Source organism: Thamnophis elegans, chromosome 4, assembly GCF_009769535.1.
Source record: "Thamnophis elegans isolate rThaEle1 chromosome 4, rThaEle1.pri, whole genome shotgun sequence".
NCBI classification, from domain to species: domain Eukaryota; kingdom Metazoa; phylum Chordata; class Lepidosauria; order Squamata; family Colubridae; genus Thamnophis; species Thamnophis elegans.
In genome coordinates, this window is record NC_045544.1 from 133,590,956 (window position 1) to 133,615,461 (window position 24,506).

The 24,506-nt window shown below is 45.6% G+C and overlaps 1 protein-coding gene across 4 annotated transcripts in view; it reads left to right on the forward strand.

The window, feature by feature from the left end:
- The window catches only part of ACACA (acetyl-CoA carboxylase alpha), a 308,466-nt gene that overhangs the window by 98,005 nt on the left and 185,955 nt on the right, over positions 1-24,506 (forward strand). For all 4 annotated transcript variants that reach the window (XM_032214921.1, XM_032214922.1, XM_032214923.1 and 1 more), the window contains 8 exons: positions 973-1,123; positions 3,453-3,587; positions 5,661-5,807; positions 6,855-7,043; positions 10,453-10,553; positions 11,967-12,055; positions 14,062-14,186; positions 21,456-21,569. In XM_032214921.1, coding sequence (XP_032070812.1) covers positions 973-1,123; positions 3,453-3,587; positions 5,661-5,807; positions 6,855-7,043; positions 10,453-10,553; positions 11,967-12,055; positions 14,062-14,186; positions 21,456-21,569 — 1,051 coding nt within the window. The remainder of the gene's footprint in view (positions 1-972; positions 1,124-3,452; positions 3,588-5,660; positions 5,808-6,854; positions 7,044-10,452; positions 10,554-11,966; positions 12,056-14,061; positions 14,187-21,455; positions 21,570-24,506) is intronic.

Here is a 24,506-nt window from a genome sequence, read left to right on the forward strand (position 1 = left end):
TCGCAAGAGGTAAGGATGCATGCACGCGCTGCGTGCGTTCATGTGCTGGACACCAGGCCCCGTTGCAATCGTACCAGTTGCAACGGGATCCGGAATCCACCACTGCTCCACTATCATGGCTTTGGAAGAGTGGCCACCACAAGGGATGGAAAGCAAGCACGGCTAGGAGGCATCAGAAAGGAAGGCTAGGATGAGGGATGTCTATAAGGATTCTCGGTCATCCAGGTTGTCCCTAAGATGTTTTTTTCCCCCAAGTGGGAGGGCAAAGTAGTACGCTCCCAGCCACGCCCTGCAGTGCCTCCATCTTCCGGCTCAGGGCAGCGGGCGAGACAAGGAACTGCGGGGAGCCTCCCGTGTTGCACCCCCCTCCCAGCCTTTGCCCACAAAGACAGACAGACACACAGACACACACAGACACACACACACACACACCCAGCATGTGTCTCCAATGCTTTGCGGCTAATTTATCTTCTTTCTTCTTCTTTCTTCTTCTTTCTTCTTCTTTCTTCCTTCTTCCTTCTTCCTTCTTCTTTCTTCCTTCTTCCTTCTTCCTTCTTCCTTCTTCCTTCTTCCTTCTTCCTTCTCCTTCTCCTTCTCCTTCTCCTTCTTCTTCTTCTTCTTCTTCTTCCATATCCATCATTGGACGTTGCCAATCCTATTTTTATCATCAGCTGCAGAAAAAGGGCTGCTGAACTTTGTCCAAGCCAGCCCCTTAGATTTTGAATCCACGATGTTCTTCTTCTGCCTGCACCTCGTTTGCCCTCAGTCTTTCCTTGGAAGATTAAGTGAAATATGCCATATTTTTCCAGGTGTCGCATCCCATGTCTAAAACGTTCGCTTTTTAAGACTTTTGATGATTTCCCTTGGTTTTCCCGGGCTGCTTATCCCCTCCTCAGTTCTGATTTTCAATTTTCTCAATAAATAAATACAAATTTTATATACAGACCATTTTGGTTTTTCTCTCCTGCTTAGGTATCGCATCACCATTGGCAATAAAACCTGTGTGTTTGAGAAGGAAAACGACCCATCGATTCTGCGATCCCCCTCAGCCGGGAAACTCATCCAGTATGTGGTGGAAGATGGCGGTCACGTCTTTGCTGGACAGTGCTTTGGTGAAATCGAGGTAAAAAGAAAAGTTTGTGAGCCTGTCAGACTGGCCTTCTTGGGAAGACCTTGTGTTAAGGAGAGCTAACACAATCACACACTCACAAGCAGAAACAGTTTCCCTCTGTGTACTCGTTCAATCTCTCTTTTAATCAGAGTGAGATTGATTTTGGATTGAATGTCCCAAAAGTGCTTTTTCAAGAGGCTGAATTTTCTCTTCTCTTCTCTTCTCTCCCCTCCTCTTCTCACCCTCTTTCTTTCTTTCTTTCTTTCTTTCTTTCTTTCTTTCTTTCTTTCTTTCTTTCTTTCTTCTTTCTTCTTTCTTTTTTCTTTTTTCTTTTGTTTGAAAACATTGTGTTTCTCATCCAAGAAGCTTCTTCGGCTCTGACTGGATGATGGAAGGATTTATATTCCTTGCAGACAGCTGGTCATTTGCATCCTTTGAGAGAGTCATGGAGGCAATTTACACTACTCAAGTGACCCTGAGATAAACACAGATAAACCTCCTAGCCTTAACGATTCTCTAAAAGCTGCCAGGAATATGAATCCTTCCATTCTGCATCATCCAGTCAGGACTGAAGAAGCTTTCTGGATGAGAAGCAAAACATCTTCAAAAGGGAAAAAAAACAACAACAAGAAAGTCCAGTTGCCTCTTGAGAAAAGCACCTTTGGGACAACCATGACCTGGATGGCTGAGAATCTCCATTGACCTTTTGGTTGGAATCAATTTTGTTCCTAAAAAAATTAAAAGCAAAACTGAGAAACTGATTAACTTTTTAATGCAAATGCTTATAAACGCCCCATGTGTGTTGTTGTTTTTTCTTCTTCTTCTTCTTCTTCTTCTTCTTCTTCTTCTTCTTCTTCTTCTTCTTCTTCTTCTTCTCCTCCTCCTCCTCCTCCTCCTCCTCCTCCTCCTCCTCCTCCTCCTTCTTAACTCTTCTATTTGTATATGGATTGAATCTATTAAGGAGCACCTTGGATTTCCTGTCTCTTCCCCCTCCCCCCCCCCATTTAAAGTGTTTTGTAAAGGCACAAAGGCACGATAAGGACCCCCAAATAAATAAAATATATTCATTCAAACTTATACGTGATTGTATTCAGAATGTGTCATCGCAGACACCTTGACTTAACAGATTAAAAGTATCTGTTGAAAAGGGGCAAAGGGAGATATTCATCATCCCATTACAAACTAATACATTTCTGATGTATTCAATTTCTGATACCAAACTGCCCCCGGCTGGTATGCACATTTTAGTCTATTTTCCCAGATTTCTAATCTCAGATATTTTCCTTGCGTTCTGTGCAATGGAATTGCAGCCTGAAGAAGGGAGGTGGGCGGGGGGGGGGGGGGCAGCACTTTCTAGAGTCGAAGTCCCAGAACAAGAGACTATGCAGGCAGTCCTGAACTGGATGGGGTAAAGAGGAAAAGTTTCAGAATACAGGTAGTCCTCGACTTATGGCCATAGCTAGGACCTCTTCCCCCTCGGAGTTCTCAGGTTGCCTTGATACTGGCTGGGACTCCCACGCTGCCTCCTCATCTGATTCGTCTGCCAGAGGGGCCAGCAACCGACAGGCCACAACACAACCAGCTCCAAGCATGGCTATGCCTTTTAAGGAGTTTCCTACATTTATCCCTACTCTTCTTGCTTAAATGAAGCCTAATACTGGCTCTGTGAAATACCGTATTTTTCGGAGTATAAGACGCACCGGAGTATAAGACGCACCAAGGTTTTGTAGAGGCAATTAAAAAAAAAGTTTTTGTACTCTGCAAACCTCCCCCAAACGGTCTGTTTTTCACAAAAACAGCCCCATGGTTTGTTTGTTTTTCAAAAAAAGGGGATGAATAGCCTTTAGGAGGCTTTAGAGGGTTCTGGGGAGGTGCCCCCCTGCAAAAAATGAGCAAAAACAGTCCATTTTTTGTGAAAATGGGCCTGTTTTATGTCAGAAAAAATTGCATGCCTAGCCTTTAGGAGGCTTATAGAGTGCTCCTGGGGGCTGGGGGGGGGGGGCAAAATTGAGCAAAAAACAGCCCTTTTTTTGCTCATTCCTGCCCTCCCCAGCCCCCAGGAGCTTTCTGAAAGCCTCCATAAGGCTCTGCATGACCCTTTTAGTGAAGTGGGTGGGGTTTCGGGAGGCAAAAAATGCTGTATTCAGTGTATAAGACGCACCCAGATTTTCAGCCTCTTTTTTGAGGGAAAAAGGTGCGTCTTATAGTCCGAAAAAATACGGTATGTTAAGAGGAAACACGAAAATTACAAAAGCAGCTGGACCTCAGCAGGGCAAAGGGATGCAGGGAGGCGAAAACTCCGAGAACTCCCTTGCTTAACCTGTCCTACCGCTGTTTTCAGGTGATGAAGATGGTGATGACACTCACAGCGGCAGAATCGGGCTGCATCCATTATGTGAAACGTTCGGGAGCGGCCCTTGAGCCAGGATGTATCATTGCTAAAATGCAGCTGGATGACCCGAGCAGAGTTCAACAGGTAAATTTGGAGGCTTAGCATCAAGGACTAATTCTTCACACAGATTTAAGCTAAACAAAAAAAAAAAAAAATTGGGGTTGGCTTCTGGGGACATCTGCTGTTGCTGTTTTGGGTCTTGTTCGGCGGGGGGCGGGTCAGGGAAGGGATGCCTTTTCCACTCTGACCTAGAGTGTTGTGATCTCCTGGTGGTCTCCCATCCAAGCACCAGCCAGATCTAAACTCGGTTAGCTTTTAGAGATTGGGAAGGATCAGCTAGAACAGTGTTGCCTAACCCTTTTCGCCTCGGGTGCCAAAAGCACGCCGTGTGTGCGCTATTGTGTGCGTGTGTGTGGCCACCCCCATTATTTAATTCCCCTGTGCGTGTGACACCCCCCGCCCACTGCCCTGCGCATGCTTGCATGGCTTCCTTGGAGCCTTGGGAGGGCAAAAACGGCCTCTCTCACCCCAACCAGAGGCCCTCCGGAGGCCAGAAACAGCCCATTTTCTGTCTTCCGATGGGCCCGTAGGTCCGTTTTTCTCTCTCCCCAGGCTCCAGAGGCTTTCTAGGAGCCTGGGAAAGGGGGGAAAATGACCAACATTGAAACCGGAAGTTTGGGAACGACTTCCAGTTTGCGCATTGGGTCGTTTTTCACCCTCCGGAGGCCTCAGGGAAGCCTCCGGAGGGTGAAAAACGGCCAAAAATCAAGGCCAAAAATCAGCTGGCCAGTGTGTGCATGCGTGCTGGAGCTGACAGGGCAACGCCTCACGTGTCCTCAGAAATGGCTCCACGTGCCACCTGTGGCACACGTGCCATAGGTTTGCCATCACGGAGCGAGAAGCTAGGGCTACTTATTGGGCCCAAAAATTCTTGGTCATGATCAAGGAGAAATGGTTCCAAGGTCTTATGAGCCACCTCATACAGTAATATGTACATGAGTAGCCCCATGGCATGATGGGTGGATAACAACAACAACGACAACAATATCCTATTTCCCTGAAAATAAGACCTCCCTGGTTAATAAGCCCAATTGGGCTTTTGAGCGCATCCCCTGAGAATAAGCCCTCCCCGAAAATATTGCAACACAGCAGCAGCCATGAGGTGACCACGCTCGCCGGCTCCTGCACCTCAAAAATAATAAGACCTCCTTGAAAAAAAGGCCAAGTGCTTATATAAGACCCTGTCTTATTTTTGAGGAAACACGATAATAAACAACAACAACAGCTGAAGAAACCATGGACACCCTTATAAGCTGCTGCAAGAAACTTGCACAAAGTGATCACAAGCAGCATTTTCACTGTGAGGTGAATTTTGGCTGAAAACTGGAATCTTGACGCCAGTTTCCAGCAAAAAACATTACAGACATGTGACTGCAGGACTCTGCAAATGGCCTTAAATGTGGACTGGGTGTGGAATGACCAAAATGGGGATCATATGACTGCCGGGGTGGATGGGGTGGTGGTGGTGGCAGCTATTGGGACTTCAAATCCAGATCATAAATACCGTATTTTTCAGAGTATAAGGCGCACCAGGGTTTTAAAGAGGCAAAATAAAAAAAAAGTTTTTGCACTCTGCAAACCTCCCCAAAACGGCCAGTTTTTTGCAAAAACGGGCCCGTTTTGTTTTTTTAAAAAAGTCATGAATAGCCTTTAGGAGGCTTATAGAGCGCTCCTGGGGGCTGGAGGGGGGGCAAAATTGAGCAACAAAACAGCCTGTTTTTTGCTCATTTCTGCCCTCCCCAGCCCCCAGAAGCTCTCTGAAAGCCTCCTAAAGGCTCTGCACGGCCATTTTGGTAAAAGGGGCGGGGTTTCAGGAGGCAAAAAACGCTGTATTCAGTGTATAAGACGCACCCGGTTTTTCAGCCTCTTTTTTGAGGGAAAACGGTGCGTCTTATAGTCTGAAAAATACAGTACCTTTTTTTGAGGTCCACCTAACTTCGAAAAGGAGGGTCAACCTTTGGTGGAACTGTTGAGTTTGAGAAAGAAGCTTCAGCTCAGAAGATCTGAGAAAGTGATCCCTTTTGAGATAAAGCAGATGATTGGATGGGTACAAGACTCACAGCGCTGACTAGCTTGTCTTTTTCTTGTCCTCTCAAGGCCGACCTCCATATGGGAACCTTGCCCCAAATCCAGAGCACAGCCCTGCGGGGTGAGAAGCTTCATCGGATCTTCCATTATGTCTTCGACAACCTACTCAATGTGATGAACGGATACTGCCTTCCAGATCCCTATTTCACCGCCAAGGTAGTGTCTGTTGCTTTCTTTTGCCCCCTCCTGTTGGCATAGAAACCATATTCTAAGAGGCATGGTGGCGCAGTGGTTGGAATGTAGTATTGCAGGCTAACTTTGCCCGCTGCCGACAGTTCAAGTCTCATTGGCTGAAGGCCGACTCAGCCTTCCATCCTTCCGAGGTGGGTAAAATGAGGACCCGGATTGTTGGGGGCAATATGCTGACTCTATAAAACCGCTTAGAGAGGGCTGTGAAGCATTGTTAAGCAGTATATAAGTCTTAAGTGCTATTGCTATCTTAATCCCTTATGCCAGTATTTCCACTCTGGTGGGCTTCCAGAGGTGTTAGAAGTTCAAAGAAGTCCCAGCCAATTAACGCTGCATGTTTAGTTCTAGCACATCTGGAGAACATGACCCAAGGTCAGGGTTTCTCAATCTTAGCAGCTTTTAAATGTGTGGACTCAAACTCCCAGAATACAGTATGCTGACTGAAGTATTCTGGGAGTTGAAGTCCATACATCTGAAAGTTATCAAGGTTGAGAAACACTGCCCTAGGTGAATGTTGCTCTTCCTTCCTTCCTTCCTTCCTTCCTTCCTTCCTTCCTTCCTTCCTTCCTTCCTTCCTTCCTTCCTTCCTTCCTTTTTCCCCTCTATATTACTCTCCCACCCTTTGTTTCTTTCACTCCTTCATCCCCTTTCCTCTTCCTCTCTTCCTCTCTTCCTCCCTTTGTTTCTTTCACCCCTTCCTTTCTTCCTTCCTTTCCCCCTTTTTTCTTCTCTCCCTCCCTTTGCTTCTTTCACTCCTCCCTCCCCCCTCTCTCCCTCCTTCCCTCCCTCCCTCCCTCCCTCCCTCCCTTCCTTCCTTCCTTCCTTCCTGCCTTTTCCCCTTTCTCCCTTCCTCTCTCCCTCCCTTTGTTTCTTTCACTCCTTCCTTCCTTTTACCCTTTCTCCCTCTCTCCCTCCCTTTGCTTCTTTCACCCATCCTCCCTCCCTCCCTCCTTCTAGAAAACAAACTTATGTACCTGTTGTTTTGACTTACTTTCAACTCCATCTCTAACTCAGGTGAAGAACTGGGTTGAACGGTTAATGAAGACTCTCCGGGATCCATCCTTGCCTCTATTGGAGCTCCAGGATATCATGACCAGCGTCTCCGGACGGATCCCTCCCAATGTGGAAAAATCCATCAAAAAAGAAATAGCACAGTATGCAAGTAACATCACATCTGTCCTCTGCCAGTTTCCCAGCCAGCAGGTAAGGAAAGTTTTGCCTGTGATCTGGGTTGAAACGGAGATGAAATTGACTCGAGAGAGGTTAGATGGACGAAGAATATCCTTGATTGTCAGAGATGGGGAGGAGGGGGAGGAAGGAGGCTCTGGATAGGACAACTCGCTGCGGGCCAACTCGTGTTGCCAATTCAGTGCGGGACAACTCACCGCTGGACAATCAAACACTAATATCAAAACATGTTGGAATAGAATCATTAAAGAAAGGATGCAAAAGAGGGACAGAATGAAATGTGAATGCCAAAAATTAAAATGCACTTATCTATCTCTATCTCTATCTCTATCTCTATCTCTATCTCTATCTCTATCTCTATCTCTATGTTTGTCTCTATGTCTGTCTCTATCTGTATCTGTATCTGTATCTCTCTATCTCTATCTCTATCTCTATCTCTATCTCTATCTCTATCTCTATCTCTGTTTGTCTCTATGTCTGTCTCTATCTGTATCTGTATCTGTATCTCTCTATCTCTATCTCTATCTCTATGTCTGTCTGTCTGTCTGTCTGTCTGTCTGTCTGTCTCTGTCTCTGTCTGTCTGTCTGTCTGTCTGTCTCTATCTATCTATCTATCTATCTATCTATCTATCTATCTATCTATCTATCTATCTATCTATCTATCTATCTATCTATCATCTATCTATCTATCTATCTGAAAGCCAAATACCACTCATTCATCATGAAATCTCCAGAATTGTAAAACCTACAAACTTGAAATTCGGCACGTATGTTTGCTCTTGGCTTCTAGGTGCTCACTAAGAAAGGAATTTTTGAAATGACCATCAGATCACCAGTATTTCTTATACATCATTATATTAACACGCTCTGATGCTAAGGAGTTAGACATTCTACTCCCTCTCCCCACCTGAAAGGAACTCTGTTCCAACTGCCAGTTGCCTATTATTAACATGCTCTACCCCTTCGCTAGACTGGCCGTGGGCGTGGCCAGCGCATGACTTATCCGGGCTGCGAGCTGGAAGTTTAGACATTCTACCCCTCCCCCCCACCTGAAAAGAACTCTGTTCCAACTGCCAGTTGGAATTAACTTTCCATTATTTTCTCATTCATTTTCAAGCTTTAAGTGTCAATTTATCAAGCCCGATCACATAGTTTCGTAGCAAAGTATCAGTATTCAGCTAGTTTTAAATAATCAAATTGAATCGTCCCACTGCAAGTTGTAACGAGTTGGCCACAGTTAATTGTCCCATTCCGGGAGAAGGAACGGAAGGGAGAACAATCCTGAACAAGGAAGGGTAAGAAGGTGAGGTTGTTGGCCGCTAGTCTCAGCAGTTCAGTCTGGGTTGCAAGAAATTTGGGAAGAAACATTTCAGATTATTCAGAGATTCCCATCTTAACAGACTCGCCATGAAAGAAATTTGAGAAATTTCTGGGTAGTCCTAGAAAGGTAGCCCTCAACTTACAACTGTAATTGTGCCCCTCATTGTGAGAGTCATAAAGTGGGTCACTAGGTGACTGCCTGATTTTGCAATCTTTTTTTGCGACCGTTGATAAACAAATGCAGTAGACATTGCATGAATCCATTGTTGCTTTGGAGGGGTTTTTTTGTGCTTGAAAATAGAAGTAAACTCCCATGTTGCTTAGTGCTGGCATTTCCAGTCTTCATTACTGTCAGTAAAGGAGGACTACCGGAATAGCTAGTCCTTGTTTAGTGACTGCCTCATTTAGCAAGCCTAGCAGGTTTGCCAAGCGGTGCCAAGGAAATCTGAAATCAGATCAGTGTTCTGACCCAGGCTTCCCCAAAAAGCACGAGGCAGAGTCCTGGTTCCGACAAAACCCCGTTTATTAAGCAAATGTGAATTCCTCTCATTCATATTCAGCAAAGGCCTGGAAAACAGTCTTTCAAAGGAATATTTATGACTACAGACCTTATCTAGCTTAGAATGCTGCCATGTAAATATTTTCCAAATGAGGTGCTGTGCAAGGGAAGACTAAGCACAGAGTCTCTGAGATTCACTGGACAGATCTTCACACTCCTGAAATGAATCTAACGAACGAATGAACAATTTTTTTCCTGCAAAAGCCCCCTCCCCTTTCGCTCCTCTTTTTTTTCCTATGGGAGGGGCCAATCACCTTCCACTTGTGACTTTACTCCCAAGTCGACCCTGGTTTCTGAGTTGTTCTTTTCTCCTGGCAGCTCTGCGCATGCGCACACGGGGAACAGGCTCCAGCTGTTCCTCTGCCTCACTGCTGTCTTGCTCTGTAGGCACCTGATCACTGCCAGATGGCCTTGGCCTCGTCTCTGTCTCCTACACAGAGCCCTTGTCCGAGCCTTCCCCAGCCTCCAGGACCTGTCCCGATTGTGTTGATAAACAAGGACTACAGGCAATCCTCACCTTATGACCACAATTAAGCCCCAAATTTCTTTTGTTAAGTGAGACAGTTAAGTGTGCTTTGTCCCATTTTACGACCTTTCTTGTCGCAATTGTCAAGTAGGTCAGTTAGTAAGTGAAGTGGTTCAGTGGTTAAGTGAATCTGGCTTTCCTTGCTAGAAGGTCATAAATAGTGGTCACATGGCCCTGGGACTCTTCAATGGTCGAAAGTCACTTTTTTCAGTGCCGTTATAACTTTGAACAGTCACTAAATGAACTGTTGTAAGTCGAGGATTACCTGTACCTATAAGCAGGTCAAAAGGAATCTACCATGTTTTCCCCAAAATAAGACAGGGTCATATTTTCTTTTGATCCCCCCAAAATAAGCGCTTGGCCTTATCTTCGGGGAGGTCTTATTATTTTTGAGGAAGGGCTCCCTGGAGAAGAGCCTGATGCTGGGAAAAATGGAGGACAGAAGAAGAAGGGGACGACAGAGAAGGAGGTGGCTGGATGGAGTCACCGAAGCAGTCGGCGAGAGCTTAAATGGACTCCAGAGGATGGTGGAGGACAGGAAGGCCTGGAGGAATCTTGTCCATAAGGTCACGATGGGTCGGACACGACTTCGCAACTGACAACTAACAACTTATTATTATTGAGGTGCAGGAGGTGGCTAGATGGAGTCACCTCATGGCTGCTGCTACGTTGCAATATTTTCGGGGGAGGGCTTATTTAGCGCATGCGCTCAAAAGCCCAATTGGTCTTATTATCTGGAGAGGTCTTATTTTCAGGGAAACAGGGTAGCAAAACTTTTTCTCCTCAAAATCTTCTCTGTCTATGAGCTTAATTTTAGAAATTAGGCCAGCCTATTTTTGCAACTTAGTGAGAAGTTTGCTCTTTCAAAAAAAAAAATAAAGAAAGCCACGTTTGCCTAAATTTTGGTATGAGGTGTCGGATTCTGTCTGGTGTGTGTCCATTCCCCCCATTCCTCCTTTTCGGTCAAGCCCAAAACTTTGAGGGTGTCAATCCCAGTTTGCAACTTTTCTTACCTGTAGATTGCCAACATCCTGGACAGCCATGCAGCCACCTTAAACCGCAAATCGGAGCGTGAGGTTTTCTTCATGAACACTCAGAGTATTGTGCAGCTGGTTCAAAGGTGAGTGTGGATCACAGAAATGATCTTTGGCAAAATCTGAGTGGGAGAGCCCAAAGATCTCTTAAGTGGCCAAAGTTGGAGACTGCTGATCTAGTGCAGGGCTGTCAAACTCAATTTCATTGAAGGCCGCATCAGAGGTGTGTTTGACCTCGGAGGGACTGGGTGGTCGTAGCCAGGCAGTGGTGGGATTCAGCCAATTCGCACCTATTCGGGAGAACCAGTTGTTAACTTTCTAAGCAGTTCAGAGAAGCAGTTGTTAGAAGAAATCTCCTTTTGATTTTTTCCCACTTTACAGGGCTAATCCTGTAAGGAAGGCAGGAAGGAAACATTCTGGTGTTGTTTCTAGCCTAATCTTTTCATTGAAAAGGTTTTTATTTTCCATTTTTTCATTTTCATACACTCACATATATACTGTGCATAGCCGGGGCCATACAACATTAAACAATAATCACAGCAGTTCCTCTTGTCAACAATACCCCAAAAAATAGAAACCCAATATACCTCTTCCACTCTCCATACATCTCTTTCTTCCACCCCCCTCCAACTTTCTATCTTCCCTCCATCATTCCCTTCTACCCTACTTCCCCTCCCCCTCTACCACTCCTCTCTCCCGATCCACTCCCTCCCTTCCTTCTCACCCTCCCTCCCATCCTCTCTCCCGCCCTCTCTACCCATCTTTCTTCTATCCCACTCCTCCTCCCCTAGTATATAGTATTTCCACTATATGTCAATTACTCAACTTGTCCTATTTTTACAGAGAAATTAAAGAGAAACAGTATACATGTGAAGTCGCATTACATTGAAATCTAACACATAGTATATATCCCTCCCTCCCCCCCTCCCCCCCAACACCCCACCTCCCTCCCCCCCCCCCGACTTCCCAGAGCCCGTACACGGTATAGATTTTTAACAAACACCGTCTAAAATATATTGAGAAAAAAGAAATAGCCTTTATTGCCCTGTTTACAGAAATTGCCTCTCCGGTTAACCCTTATTACATTGTAACAGCTAAGGCGAAGCGCCCATCGATGTGAGTGACATTGAGTTGGCCACGCCCAACCAGTCACATGACCACCGAGCCGCGCACACCCAGCTGGTCATTAGGGCAGAGAACCGGTTGTTAAATTATTTGAATCCCACCACTGTAGCCTGGGTGGGTATGGCCAGGGTGGGCGTGGCCAGCTTGACATAACTCGTGTTGGGGGCACCTGTGGTGGCCCGAGCGGGGCTGGGGGGGGGATCCATTGTCTCCAGAAGAGGAATTCTGGGAGTTGAAGCCCACAAGTCATAAAGAGGCCAAGGTTGGAGACCCCTGCACTAGACGAATCCAGCAAGTGTGTTTACAACTCAACCATGATGTCGAGGATGATCCGCGTCGGCGTTTTCATCGGAGGGGGTCTCTCTCTTTTCCAGATACCGAAGCGGCATCCGAGGTCACATGAAGGCAGTCGTGATGGATTTGCTTCGGCAGTACCTGAAGGTGGAAACACAGTTCCAACACGGTGGGTCATCTCCGTTTCAGCGTTTGCATTTTCGAACCAGGGCGGTTGGGAGGAGGGACCTGACAACAGGAAGGAAGAAGCAGCTGTAATCATTCTCGCCACCAGGTGGCAGCCTTGTCCTGGGATGTCAACCCAAAGAGGCTCTGCCAACTGATTGAAATTGTTCTTTTCTAACGGAGGGTTGACTTTCACCAGGAGTGTCAGGCAGGCTGGTTAACCGTAGTCTAGGGGGAGAGCTTTTAGAGCTGATTTCCCATGACCCTTGACCCTGGGTAACAGCAGTTGGAATGGCCAGCCCTTCCCTCCCCCTATTAGCCCTTCAACAGCATTGCAAGTGTTTTGCTTCAATTTCATGGATCCATCTCTGCCTCCCCATCCAACCTGTTTCGGTTAGTTCTTCAATGCTGCTCGCATGAGCCATGAATACTAACTCCTTCCTTGCTCCCTTACTCCACCTTCACCATTCATCTTTTCCTTCCTTCCTTCCTTCCTTCCTTCCTTCCTTCCTTCCTTCCTTCCTTCCTTCCTTCCTCCCTCCTTCCCTCCCTACATCTCTTTTCCTTCCTTCCTTTCTATCTTTCCATCCTTCCTTCCTATCTGCCCTCCCTTCCCTCCCTCCTTCACTACATCTAACTTTTCCTTCCTTCCTTCCTTCCTTCCTTCCTTCCTTCCTTCCCTCCCTTCCTGTCTTTCCATCCTTCCTTTCTTCCCTCTCTCCCTCCCTACATCTCTTTTCCTTCCCCCTTTCTGTCTTTCCATCCTTCCTTCCTATCTGCCCTCCCTCCCTCCCTATGTGTAACTTTTCCTTCCTTCCTTCCTTCCTTCCTTCCTTCCTTCCTTCCTTCCTGCCTGCCTGCCTGCCTGCCTGCCTGCCTGCCTGCCTGCCTGCCTGCCTGCCTGCCTGCCTGCCTGCCTGCCTGCCCTTTCTTCCTTCCCTCCCTACATCTAACTTTTCCTTCCTTCCTCTCTCCTTCCCTACATCTCTTTTCCTTCCTTCCTTCCTTCCTTCCTTCTTTCCTTCTTTCCTTTCTGCCTTTCCATCCTTTCTTCCTATCTGCCCTCCCACTCTCCCTAAATCTATCTTTTCCTTCCTCCCTCCCTACATACATCTATCTTTTCCTTCCTTCCTTCCTTCCTTCCTTCCTTCCTTCCTTTCCTCCCTCCCTTCCTTTCTTTCCATTCTGATTCAGCGGCTTGAATCCCTAGTGCTGCTTAACAGAATGAGCTCCTGTTACTTGCTTCAGCTTCTGCCAATCTAGCAGTTTGAAAGCATGTAAAACAGTGTTTCTCAACCTTGGCGACTTTAAGTCCTGTGGACTTCAACTCCCAGAATTCCCAGCTGGCTGGGGAATTCTGGGAGTTGAAGTCCACAGGACTTAAAGTCGCCAAGGTTGAGAAACACTGATGTAAAAGATGCAAGTAGAAAAATAGGGACCACCTTTGGTGGGAAGGCAACAGTGTTTCGTGCGCCTTTGACGTTTAGTCATGCCGGCCACATGACCACGGAGACGTCTTCGGACAGCGCTGGTGCTTTGACTTTGAAACGGAGATGAGCACCGCCCCCTAGAGTCAGGAATGACTAGCACGCATGTGCAAGGGGAAACTTTACCTTTACCTTACCAGTCAAAACAAAAAATTTTCTTGTGGGAACCAAGGTCATTGCAACAGGTGGCAAGTGAATGAGGAGAGGAGTGACCAAGCAGCCTCCCAGCTGCTTTCATTGGACAATGACCAGTGACACCTGGGACGGGGGGCGGCGGAGAAATTATTTGCTCTTTTAATTAGGGGAAAACTGTGCGAACTTTCAGAGTTGGTTTTCACTGGCTGTGCCGATATGATGTATTCAATAAACATGTTCTTGGAAGAATCTTATCTGCCTCGCAGTTCTGCATTTGGCCGATGCGTTACTCGGAACGCTGACACCAGCATCCTAACCATCATGCCACCCTTCTTAGAATCGAGCATCTCTCATTTAATAAATGTCATATTTGGCTTTCTGATTGCAGGTCACTATGATAAGTGCGTCTTTGCTCTTCGAGAGGAGAACAAAAATGATATGAACACTGTGCTCAACTACATCTTTTCCCACGCCCAGGTGACCAAGAAGAACCTGCTTGTGACAATGCTCATTGTAAGTGATGCTCTTGGGCGCTACAATTTCTTTTCTTTTTTAAAAAAATTTATAAATATTTCTGAATACAGGGTATGAATGCAGGGTATATCGGTCACACAGAAAAAGACCAGAGAAAACACTGGGTGTGTCTTATACACTGTTTTCAGTGTATAAGACGCACCCAGATTTTCAGCCTCTTCTTTGAGGGAAAAGGATGCGTCTTATACTCTGAAAAATACGGTATTTCACACTCTTTAGCAAACCATTTGAAATATAACCGAGAGTTGTACCTAGGAGTTTAAAAAGGGTGTGATCGATCTGTAGTCATGACTCATTTCAGATTTAAAGCCATGGGGTGGAACTGCTGGCTCCAGAGCAGACCTACCATTTGTCACTCAATCTCAACAGCTTTTAAGATGGGTGGACTTCAACTCCCAGAATTCCTCAGCCTGAGTTCTGGAAATTGGAGTCTACATACGTTTATTTAACAGATTAGTAGAAATATAGAGCTGGAAGGGACCTTGGAGGCCTTCTAGTCCAACCCACTGCTCAGGCAGGAGATCCTACATCCATGATGACGAACCTATGGCACGCTTCCCCGCAGAGGCATGCGGAGCCATGTCACCTGGCACATGCGGTGTTCTTCCGGATTTTTGGTGCGCATGCGCATGTGATGATCAGCTAGCCTTTGTGCGTGCGGCAATGCTGGAAACAGGAGGCCTTCCAGGCCCAAAATTGGGTGCCATGTAAGGCCGCCCCACGCTCCCTTTTGGGCCCGGAAAGCTTCCTGCACCAACCTGGAAGCCGAAATTAAGCGAGGGGGTGGGCGGGGTGCATGCACGGGGGGAGGGAGTGCAGAGGGGGCTGCATGCACAGGGCAGGGTGCACACGGTGGGGTCATGTGTGCATGCGCGGAGGGGCGGGCAAACAGGTGGGGTTGCACACACATTGCATTACCGTGTTTCCCCGGAAACAAGACAGGGTCTTATTCTCTTTTGACCCCCGAAATAAGCACTTGGCCTTATATTCAGGGAGGTCTTATTATTTTTGAGGTGCAGGAGGCGGCCAGCGTGATCACCTCATGGCTGCTGCTGCGTTGCAATATTTTCGGGGAGGGCTTATTTTCAGGGGAGAGCTTATTTTAGCCATGCGCTCAAAAGCCCGATTGGGCTTATTATCCGGGGAGGTCTTGTTTTCAGAGAAACAGAGTGTGGATGTTGGCGCGCATGCTCGCTTTCGGTACACAACAACAAAAAGTTTAGCCATCAGTGGTTTAGAGAATGGCCTGCATTTTATAACCGCATGTTCAGCAGCTGTTTTGATAGCATTAACCTTTTCAAACTGGATAGCCAGACGTGGTCCTCGTTTTGTATTCTTACGCCTTCCCCCTAAAATTCACCAACCGCAGCCGTCCGCCATTCTTGAGGTCTGATCATAATCTTTTATTTTTCCTCAGAATGTCTCATCTAATAGCAATAGCAATAGCAGTTAGACTTATATACCGCTTCATAGGGCTTTCAGCCCTCTCTAAGCGGTTTACAGAGTCAGCATATTGCCCCCAACAACAATCCGGGTCCTCATTTTACCCACCTCGGAAGGATGGAAGGCTGAGTCAACCCTGAGCCGGTGAGATTTGAACAGCAGAACTGCAGAACTGCAGTCAGCTGAAGTAGACTGCAGTGCTGCATTTAACCAGTGCACCACCTCCGCTCTTTTTAAACATTGGGCATGAGGTGCTGGGACCCCTCTTCTGGGTTGGCCTTCAAATCTCCAATCCCATCTTTTTTCAACTAAAAAGTCCAAAGCAGATAATGCCTCTCCCTTTTCCTATGACCTGGAGGAGTAAAAATATTTGTTTTTGTTTTTTAAATATAGTTGAGCTGAAGAAAAAATGCCCTGTTTTATGTAGCCTGTGGGAGAGTTAACCCCGGGATTGAGGGCATCCATCACATCCCCGTCTGCGTCATGCTTTCAAAGAGGCTAATTCATAGAGTTGAGGTTCCCAAACCTCTTCTTGTGTTTCTGCCTCTTTTTCTCTTTTGGCTAAAGATGTGGCTAGAAATTGATTTGCCCAGCTAAAAGTTTAAACAAGACACTGCTTTAATTCTTGAGGACAAACATATTCCCTTACAACAGCTGATCCATGATGGCTATACACGTACCACCATTGTCTTAGTTAAATACTAATCTCTGCAATATGAAAATCTCTTTCTCTTTTTCTTACACACACACACACACACACACACACACACACACACTCCCTTCACCTTCTTTCCCTCTCTTCCCTTTCCTTCTTCCAGTCTTCCTCTCTTCCCTTCTCTGTCTCCCTTTCCTCATTCGCCTTCCCTCTCCTCTCTTTTCCTGCTTCTCTTTTTTCTTTCCCTTCTTTTTTATTTTTGTCTATTTCCTTCCCATGCTTTCCCCTTCCCCTCCCCTCTCTTCCTTCTTCTCTTTTCCCCTTCTTTTTTTATTCTTCTTCATTTCCTTCCCATGCTCTCCTCTTTCTTTTTTACTTTCCCTTCTTTTATTCTTCTCTATTTCCTTCCCATCCTTTCTCCTCCCCTGCCCTCTCCTCTTTTTCTTTCTCTTTTTATTCTTCTCTCTTTCCTTCCCACCCTTTCTCCTCTCTCCTCTCCTCTTTTTCTTTCTCTTCTTTTTATTCTTCTCTATTTTCTTTGCATACTCTCCTCTCCTCTCGCCTTGCCTCCTTCTCTTTTTCTTCCCCTTCTTTTTATTCTTCCCTATTTCCTTCCCATGTTCCTTTCCTTTCCCCCTTTCCTTTCCTCTTTTTCCCCTTGCCATGTGATTGTAAGTAACGCTTGCCTTAAGAATCTCATTATTTGAACACGAAGCCATATTTCCTCTGAGAATTCTGGAGTAGCTCTGAGCTGGGGCTGTTCATTTCTCAAGTAATCATGCCGGCATGATGGAGAGAAAAAATGGCAGCTGTTCGCAGCTCAGGCCTTCAATTTTCTTCAGAGTCCAGTCACTCAAGTGTGTAATTACATGGGGGTGCTGGAGAGGCGTTAGGCCTTGTCAAAGAACACGTCAGAGGCTTCGCACACCGCCTTTGCCGATCGGGGCAGGCTGATAGCTGGGGAACGCGGTGCTGCACAGCTTGTGTTTTTTGGTGTGTGTGTGTGTGTGTTGGTGAATCCTTTTTGCCAGGATGGGGTTTTCAACTGCTCTTCCATTTTGGAGCGGTCCACCTCCATAGTCCTTCTGAGGGCTTTCAAGGAGGAACCTTGGAGGTCTTCTAGTCCAGCCCCCTGCCTAGGTAGGAAACCCTACACCACTTCAGACAAATGGCTGTCCAACATCATCTTAAAGACTTCCAGTGTTGGGACATTCACAACTTCTGGAGGCAACTTCTGTTCCACTGATTAATTGTTCTCACTGTCAGGAAATTCCTCCTTGGTTCTAAGTTGCTTCTCTCCTTGATTCGTTTCCACCCATTGCTTCTTGTCCTACCCTCAGGGGCTTTGGAGAATAGCTTGACTCCCTCTTCTTTGCAGCAGCCCCTGAGATATTGGAATATTCGCTGAAATATTGGAAGAGCTGCTACAGATTGAATCCAGGGTCACGTCTATTGGAGTGACTTGCAACTAGTCCTCGACTTACGACCACAGCTGAGCCCCATATTTCGGTTCTAAGAGCAAAACCACGGTTAAGCGAGTTTTGCCCCATCTTACCACTGTTGTTAATCATGGCAGTTGTTAAGTGAATCTAGCGTCCTCTTTGACTTTGCTGATCAGAAGGTCGCAAAAGAGGGTCATGTGACACCTCCCCCTACCAGGACACCGCAACAGTCATAAATGTGAACCAGTTGTCAAGCATCCAAATTTTGATCACGTGACCATAGGGATGTTGCACCGATTGCAAGTGTGATAAATGGTCATAAGACATTTTTTTCAAGGCCGTTGTAACTTCGAACGATCACTTAGCAAATAGTTGTAAGTTGAGGACTACCTGTAATATATGAATACTTTAAGGCAGTGATGGCAAACCTTTTCAGCACCGAATGCCCAAACCGGAACACACGTGCATATGTGTGCATGTACAAACGCTGGAGCACTTGGAACCCGAAGACCAGCTGGCTGGTGCACTCGTGCCAGTTTTTTAGCCATTCGTGGCTGTTTTTAGAGCTGTTTTCAGGGCTGTTTCTGGAGCCATTTTCAGACTGTTTTTCAGGCTGTTTTCCAGGCCATTTTCAGGGTTTTTTCTGGAGCCATTTTCAGGCTGTTTTTCAGGCCGTTTTCAGGGTTGTTTCTGGAGCCATTTTCAGGCTGTTTTTCAAGCTGTTTTTCAGGCTGTTTTCAGGGTTGTTTCTGGAGCCATTTTCAGGCTGTTTTTCAGGCCGTTTTCAGGGTTGTTTCTGGAGCCATTTTCAGGCTGTTTTTCAAGCTGTTTTTCAGGCTGTTTTCAGGGTTTTTTCTGGAGCCATTTTCAGGCTGTTTTTCAGGCCGTTTTCAGGGTTGTTTCTGGAGCCATTTTCAGGCTGTTTTTCAAGCTGTTTTTCAGGCTGTTTTCAGGGTTGTTTCTGGAGCCATTTTCAGGCTGTTTTTCAAGCTGTTTTTCAGGCTGTTTTCAGGGTTGTTTCTGGAGCCATTTTCAGGCTGTTTTTCAGGCTGTTTTGGGGGGCGTTTTCAGGGTTGTTTCTGGGCCCGGTTTTCAGGCTGTTTTTCAGGCCGTTTGGGGGCTATTTTCAGGGTTGTTTCTGGGGCCGTTTTCAGGCTGTTTTTCAGGCTGTTTGGGGGCTGTTTTCAGGCCTGTTTCTGGGCCCATTTTCAGACTGTTTTTCAGTCCATTTTCCAGTGCTCTGGCCCCCACAAAGAGCAGCTGGTGATGGCGTATGTGCCCTCAGAGAGGGCTCTGCATGCCACCACTGGCACATGTGCCATAGGTTCACAATCACAGCTTTAAAATGAAGAAACTCTGTTTGGTGTTTAAGATCCTATATGTCGTCTGGAGGTTTAGTTTAGTGATCCTCATGGATAGAGCACCATGCTTCTGCTCAGCTGCTTCCCACAGCATTCTGTTTTGATGTGAGACATAATGGCTTCTAAGATGGGCGACTCTACTTGAACTACGATACAGATGGTTCTCACCTTATGACCGTAATTGAGCCTGTAATTACAGGTCATGTGTCAAGGTGGTCATAACCTGAGGGATCCACGTGACCTTTTTCATAGCAGTCATTAATCAGAAGTGGTGGTCATTAAGTGATGTCATGGTTGTTATGGGTCACATGACGATGGAACTCTGCAACCAGTCATTAAGCTGACCTGCCTGACATGGGGGTCATGTGACCATGGCCAGGAGGGCAGCGCAACCATGCATGATGGTTGCGGGATCCTTTATGGGCTTTAAAGCACCCATTCCATGGCCATTGTAACATTGGTCATAAAATGACCAGTCATTGACTATCTGTGGAAAACCATGTTGACCTTGGACCAGTCCTTCCATTTTATCCTCAGCATGTTTTCCAGTGGTGAGGACAGTAGACTAAGAAGTATCCTCTCTTTAGCATGTATTTAGCAGTATCCTGCTAACAAAGGTGATTAGAGGGTCTGGAGGCTAAAACATATGAAGAATGGTTGTAGGAACTGGGTATGTCTAGCCTAATGAACAGAAGGACTGGGGGTAGCTGTCTTCCAATATTTGAGGGGCTGTCTCAGAGAAGAGGGGGTCATTTTATTCTCCAAAGCACCTGAGGGCAGGAGAAGAAGCAATGGGTGGAAACTAATCAAGGAGTGAAGCAGCCTAGAACTAAGGAGAAACTTCCTGACAATGAGAACCATTAGTCAGTGGAACAACTGGCCTCCAGAAGTTGTGAATGCTCCAACACTGGAAGTTTTAAGAAGAGCTTGGACAACCATTTGTCTGAAATAGTAGAGGGTTTCCTGTCTAAGCAGGGGGTTGAAGACCTCCAAGGTCCCTTTTATTTTGTGTTCTCCATCCTTTCCAGCTTGCCTTATTTTAGAAAAGTGTTTCTCAACCTTGGCCACTGAAGATGTTTGGACTTCAAATGCCAGAATTCCTCAGCTAAAATTGTTGGTTGGGGAATTCTGGGAATTGAAGTCCCCATATCTTAAAATGGCCAGTGTTGAGGAACAATGTTTTAACACACCTTAAGCCTCATTTTTATTAATATTCAGTGATAAATCTCCAAACCAATACCTGCATGGGAGGAATACCTGACAGTATAAAGATAAAAAGGCAGAGAGTGTCGCTTCAAAATATGAGCCAAATTCCTTTCGTGAAAATGCCACTTTCCCTTAGGAACAAACCAGAACCTTTTTTCTATAAAGACCTGTAGCTTAGTATATTATTGCACAAATTTGGCTTTTCTATGTTGGTTTTTGTATCAATAGATTATAACAGTGATGGCAAGCCTTTTTGGCACTGAATGCCCAAACTGGAACACATATGCATGTGCGCGCACATGCTGGAGCACAGGAAACCCGAAGACCAGCTGGCTAGCATGCACATAGCAGTAGACTTATATACCGCTTCATAGGCCTTTCAGGCCTCTCTAAGCGGTTTACAGAGAGTCAGCATATTGCCCCCAACAATCTGGGTCCTCATTTTACCCACCTTGGAAGGATGGAAGGCTGAGTCAACCCTGAGCCGGTGAGATTTGAACCGCTGACCTGCTGATCTAGCAGTAGCCTGCAGTGCTGCATTTAACCACTGCGCCACCTTGGCTCCTCCTACATGCCTGCTTTTGGGGTGGTTTTGGCCATTTTCAGGGTATTTTGGGGGGCATTTTCAGGCTGTTTTTGGGTTAGAAAAACAGCCAGAAAACAGCCAGAAAAATGGCCTGAAAATGACTCAAAGAACAGTCTGAAAACTGCCTGAAAAACAGGCTGAAAACTACCCCAAAAACAGCCAGAAAAATGCCCCCCAAATGGCCTGAAAATGGCCCAAAAAACAGCCTGAAAATTTACCCCAAACGGCCTGAAAACAGCTCAAAAAACGACTGGAAAATGGCCCCCAAAACAGCCCAAAAATGGTCTGAAAAACAGCCTGAAAACTGCCTGATAAACAGTCTGAAAACAGCTCGAAAAACGGTCTGGTTTTTTGGCCGTTTTTCACGCCGTTTTCCCGGTGCCTTTGAAGACCAACTGGCTGGAAACCAGAAGAGCATCTGGCGATTGCACCCGTGCCATAAGTTCACCCTCACGGGATACTAATGTTTCATTTGGGATGGAGACTATATTTTGAAAAGTTGGCCTCCCTTGGATGCTTGTCCGTGAATCAAGAGTTTCTTTGTTTTCTTGACAGGATCAGTTGTGTGGCCGAGATCCAACGTTGACCGATGAGCTGATCAACATTCTGACGGAGCTGACCCAATTGAGCAAGACCACCAATGCCAGGGTAGCCTTACGAGCCCGCCAGGTAACATAAGGGTGAAGGTCTACGGAGGTTCTCAGTCGTCCAGATCATGATTGTCCGGAAGGTGCTTTTTCAGCGTGGCACGACAAAACCGCGCTCGACTAAAGCGCACCCAATTAAACCGCGTCGCTGATGTCATCAACAGGGCGACAACAGCGAGCGCGGAGAAAGAAGGGCGCTTTAAATAGCGCTTTGAAAGCAAGCTGATTCAAGTTAAGGTAAGGGTTAGGTTTAGGGTTAGGTTTAGGGTTAGGGTTAGGGTTAGGTTAAGGGTTAGGGTTAGGTTTAGGGTTAGGTTAAGGGTTAGGTTTAGGGTTAGGTTAAGGGTTAGGTTTAGGGTTAGGTTTAGGGTTAGGTTTAGGGTTAGGTTTAGGGGGGTTAGGTTTAGGTTTAGGGGGGTTAGGTTTAGGTTTAGCGTTTACAGCGTGCTCCTGTCTCCGCGCTGTCGCCCTGTGATGACGTCAGCTACGCGGTTTCGTCGAGCGTGCTTTAGTCGAACGCGGTTTTGTGGTGGAACCCTTTTTCAGGAGGCAGCTGTACTTCCTTGTTTTACTTTGAAGACATTTTGCTTCCATTCCCCAGTCAGAGCTGAAGGAGCTTCTTGGATGAGAAGTGAAATGTCTTCGAGGAAAAACAAATTCCAGTTGCTTAACAATGGTTCGCTTTTAATAACATCGTTGTTAAGTGAATCTGGCTTTCTCATTGACTTTGCTTGTCAGTCTTCTGACCGAGGCTTCCTAAGAGCATGAAGCAAACTCCTTGTCCTGACAAAAAAAACCCTTTTTATTAATTTAATGTGAATTCTGCTCATTCACATCCAGCAAAGTCTTTGGAAGGAGGATTTACCGTCACAGAACTTATCTGGCTTGGAGAGCTGACAGCTGCAAAACTTGGCAAGGAGTCTCGGAGAGTCTCAAGCCAATTAAGTGAACTAATTGTCTCCTGCAAACTCCCCTCCCCTTTCGCTCCTCTTTTATTCCCTCGGGGGGGGGGCATTCATCATCCACATGTGACCTTACTCCCAAGTCGACCCTGTTCTTTAGCTTCGTCTGGCAACTCTGCGCATGCGCACACTGGGAACAGGCTCCAGCTGTTCCTCTGCCTCACTGATGTCTGACTCTGAAGGCAGCTGATAACTGGCATACGGCTCTGGCCCCCTCTCTGCTTCTGACACAGAGCCCTCATCAGAGCCTTCCCCAGACTCCAGGACTCTCCCATCTTCCTCCCCAACCTCCTCACTGTCCGAATATGTTGCTGGCTTCTGGCGGGCCACAATAACAGGGTCTTATTTTAGGGAAAACATGGGTAGAACAAATCGCAGGAGCAGAAGACAAAATATATTGCTTCAACTTCGGCAAGAAAACCCCAATGTATAAAAAGAAGCAGCAGCCTCTGTCAATGGCTCCCCCCCCCTGGGGGGGGGGGGACGGTTGAATTTTTCCTTTCTTTTTCCGGATTCTAATATAACTTTGATTTGTGTGTTTTTTTCCCTGCCCCTTTCTTAAGTTCCCCATTTCGCATTCCAATTTAAATGCCAGCTCTATACCTGGAGAGCTCTCCACTGCTAGTGACTTTTCTGTATAATTAAAATAGCGTGGATGTGGGGAAAGAGATGAATCTAATTGTCTCTCAATAATTCTATCCCGGTGGAAGCTTCCTTTTTTAAAAAAAATAAAAAAAAAATCCTGTCGTTCTTTTCGTTTCCATTCTAGAAATTGGAGTGTGCAGGGGAAGAAAAGGTGGAAAGAAAAAGAAAAGGAGGGAAACGTGGATTTTTGTGTTTGTTTGTTTTAATCCTGATATTGGTAGTCCTCGATTTACAACAGTTCATTTAGTGACCGTTTGAAGTTACAACGGCACTGAAAAAAGTGACTTATGACCATTCCATCATCCCCAAGGTCCCATGATCAAAATTGAGATGTTTGGTTGCAAGAGAAATTTACAACAGAAATTGTGGGCTTGCTTAGGGTCGTAAGTCGAGGGCTACCTGTAATTAGAGGTTGAAGAAATGAGGCAGACACTTGGATCTTTGTATAATGTCTCCGTGGTAGGATAATTAGAGCCTGGTTATTTGCACTCATCGGTTTATATGTTTGAAAATCCATTTATTTTCTTTCTTGGCTACCCAAGACTCTTCTCCCAGTGCTAAAGTTCAAAAGCATCAATACTCTTTCAAAACAAACTGTTTTTTTTTGGTTACATATTTTAACTTTTATAACCTTTACATCTTCTCTTACGCGTAGTTCATTTTACATCATATTTCCATTTCAAATTTCAGCCATCTTATTTTTTTTCTTTCCATTTTTTTCAACTTAACTTTAATTTCTTCTTATAAACAATATCATTATTTGCCTGTCCAAGTTAATCAAATTTAGCATTTCATTTCCATCTATATTCTATTTTACTATCAATAACATATATTTAATTTTGTATAGAAAACATTTTGCTTAATTAATTATCCACAATTAATAATATTAATCTGTTTCCCACACATCATGTTAGCTATATACTATTGGCAATGTTACCGTATTTCATTCTATTCTACTAGTACATCCTTTTCCTTCTTTCCTCCTTTCAACCATTTTCTCTTAGTCTCTCAGGAACTCCTCTTATATTCTTTTCTTTCCACCCATTCCCTTAGCTTTTTCGTTTCCTTGTTTTTGTAGTTTCTGTATTTTTTTCTTCCCACTCTCTTTTTCTCCCTTTTAGCTCTATTGTTTTAATAACTTTCCCCAGTTTTTTCCCCAGTCTTTCCCCATTATTCCCACTTTTGCTGTTTAATTTCAAAAGCATCAATACTCTTACGATGTTGTTCCTTCAATATTCCAACTTTTGGCTGGAGAAGTTGGACTGCCACCTGTACAATTCTAATCTTTGCAGGAATAGACACCTTGTGACATCAGAATATCTTCCCCAAGGTCTTTTGTGTCACCCTATAGC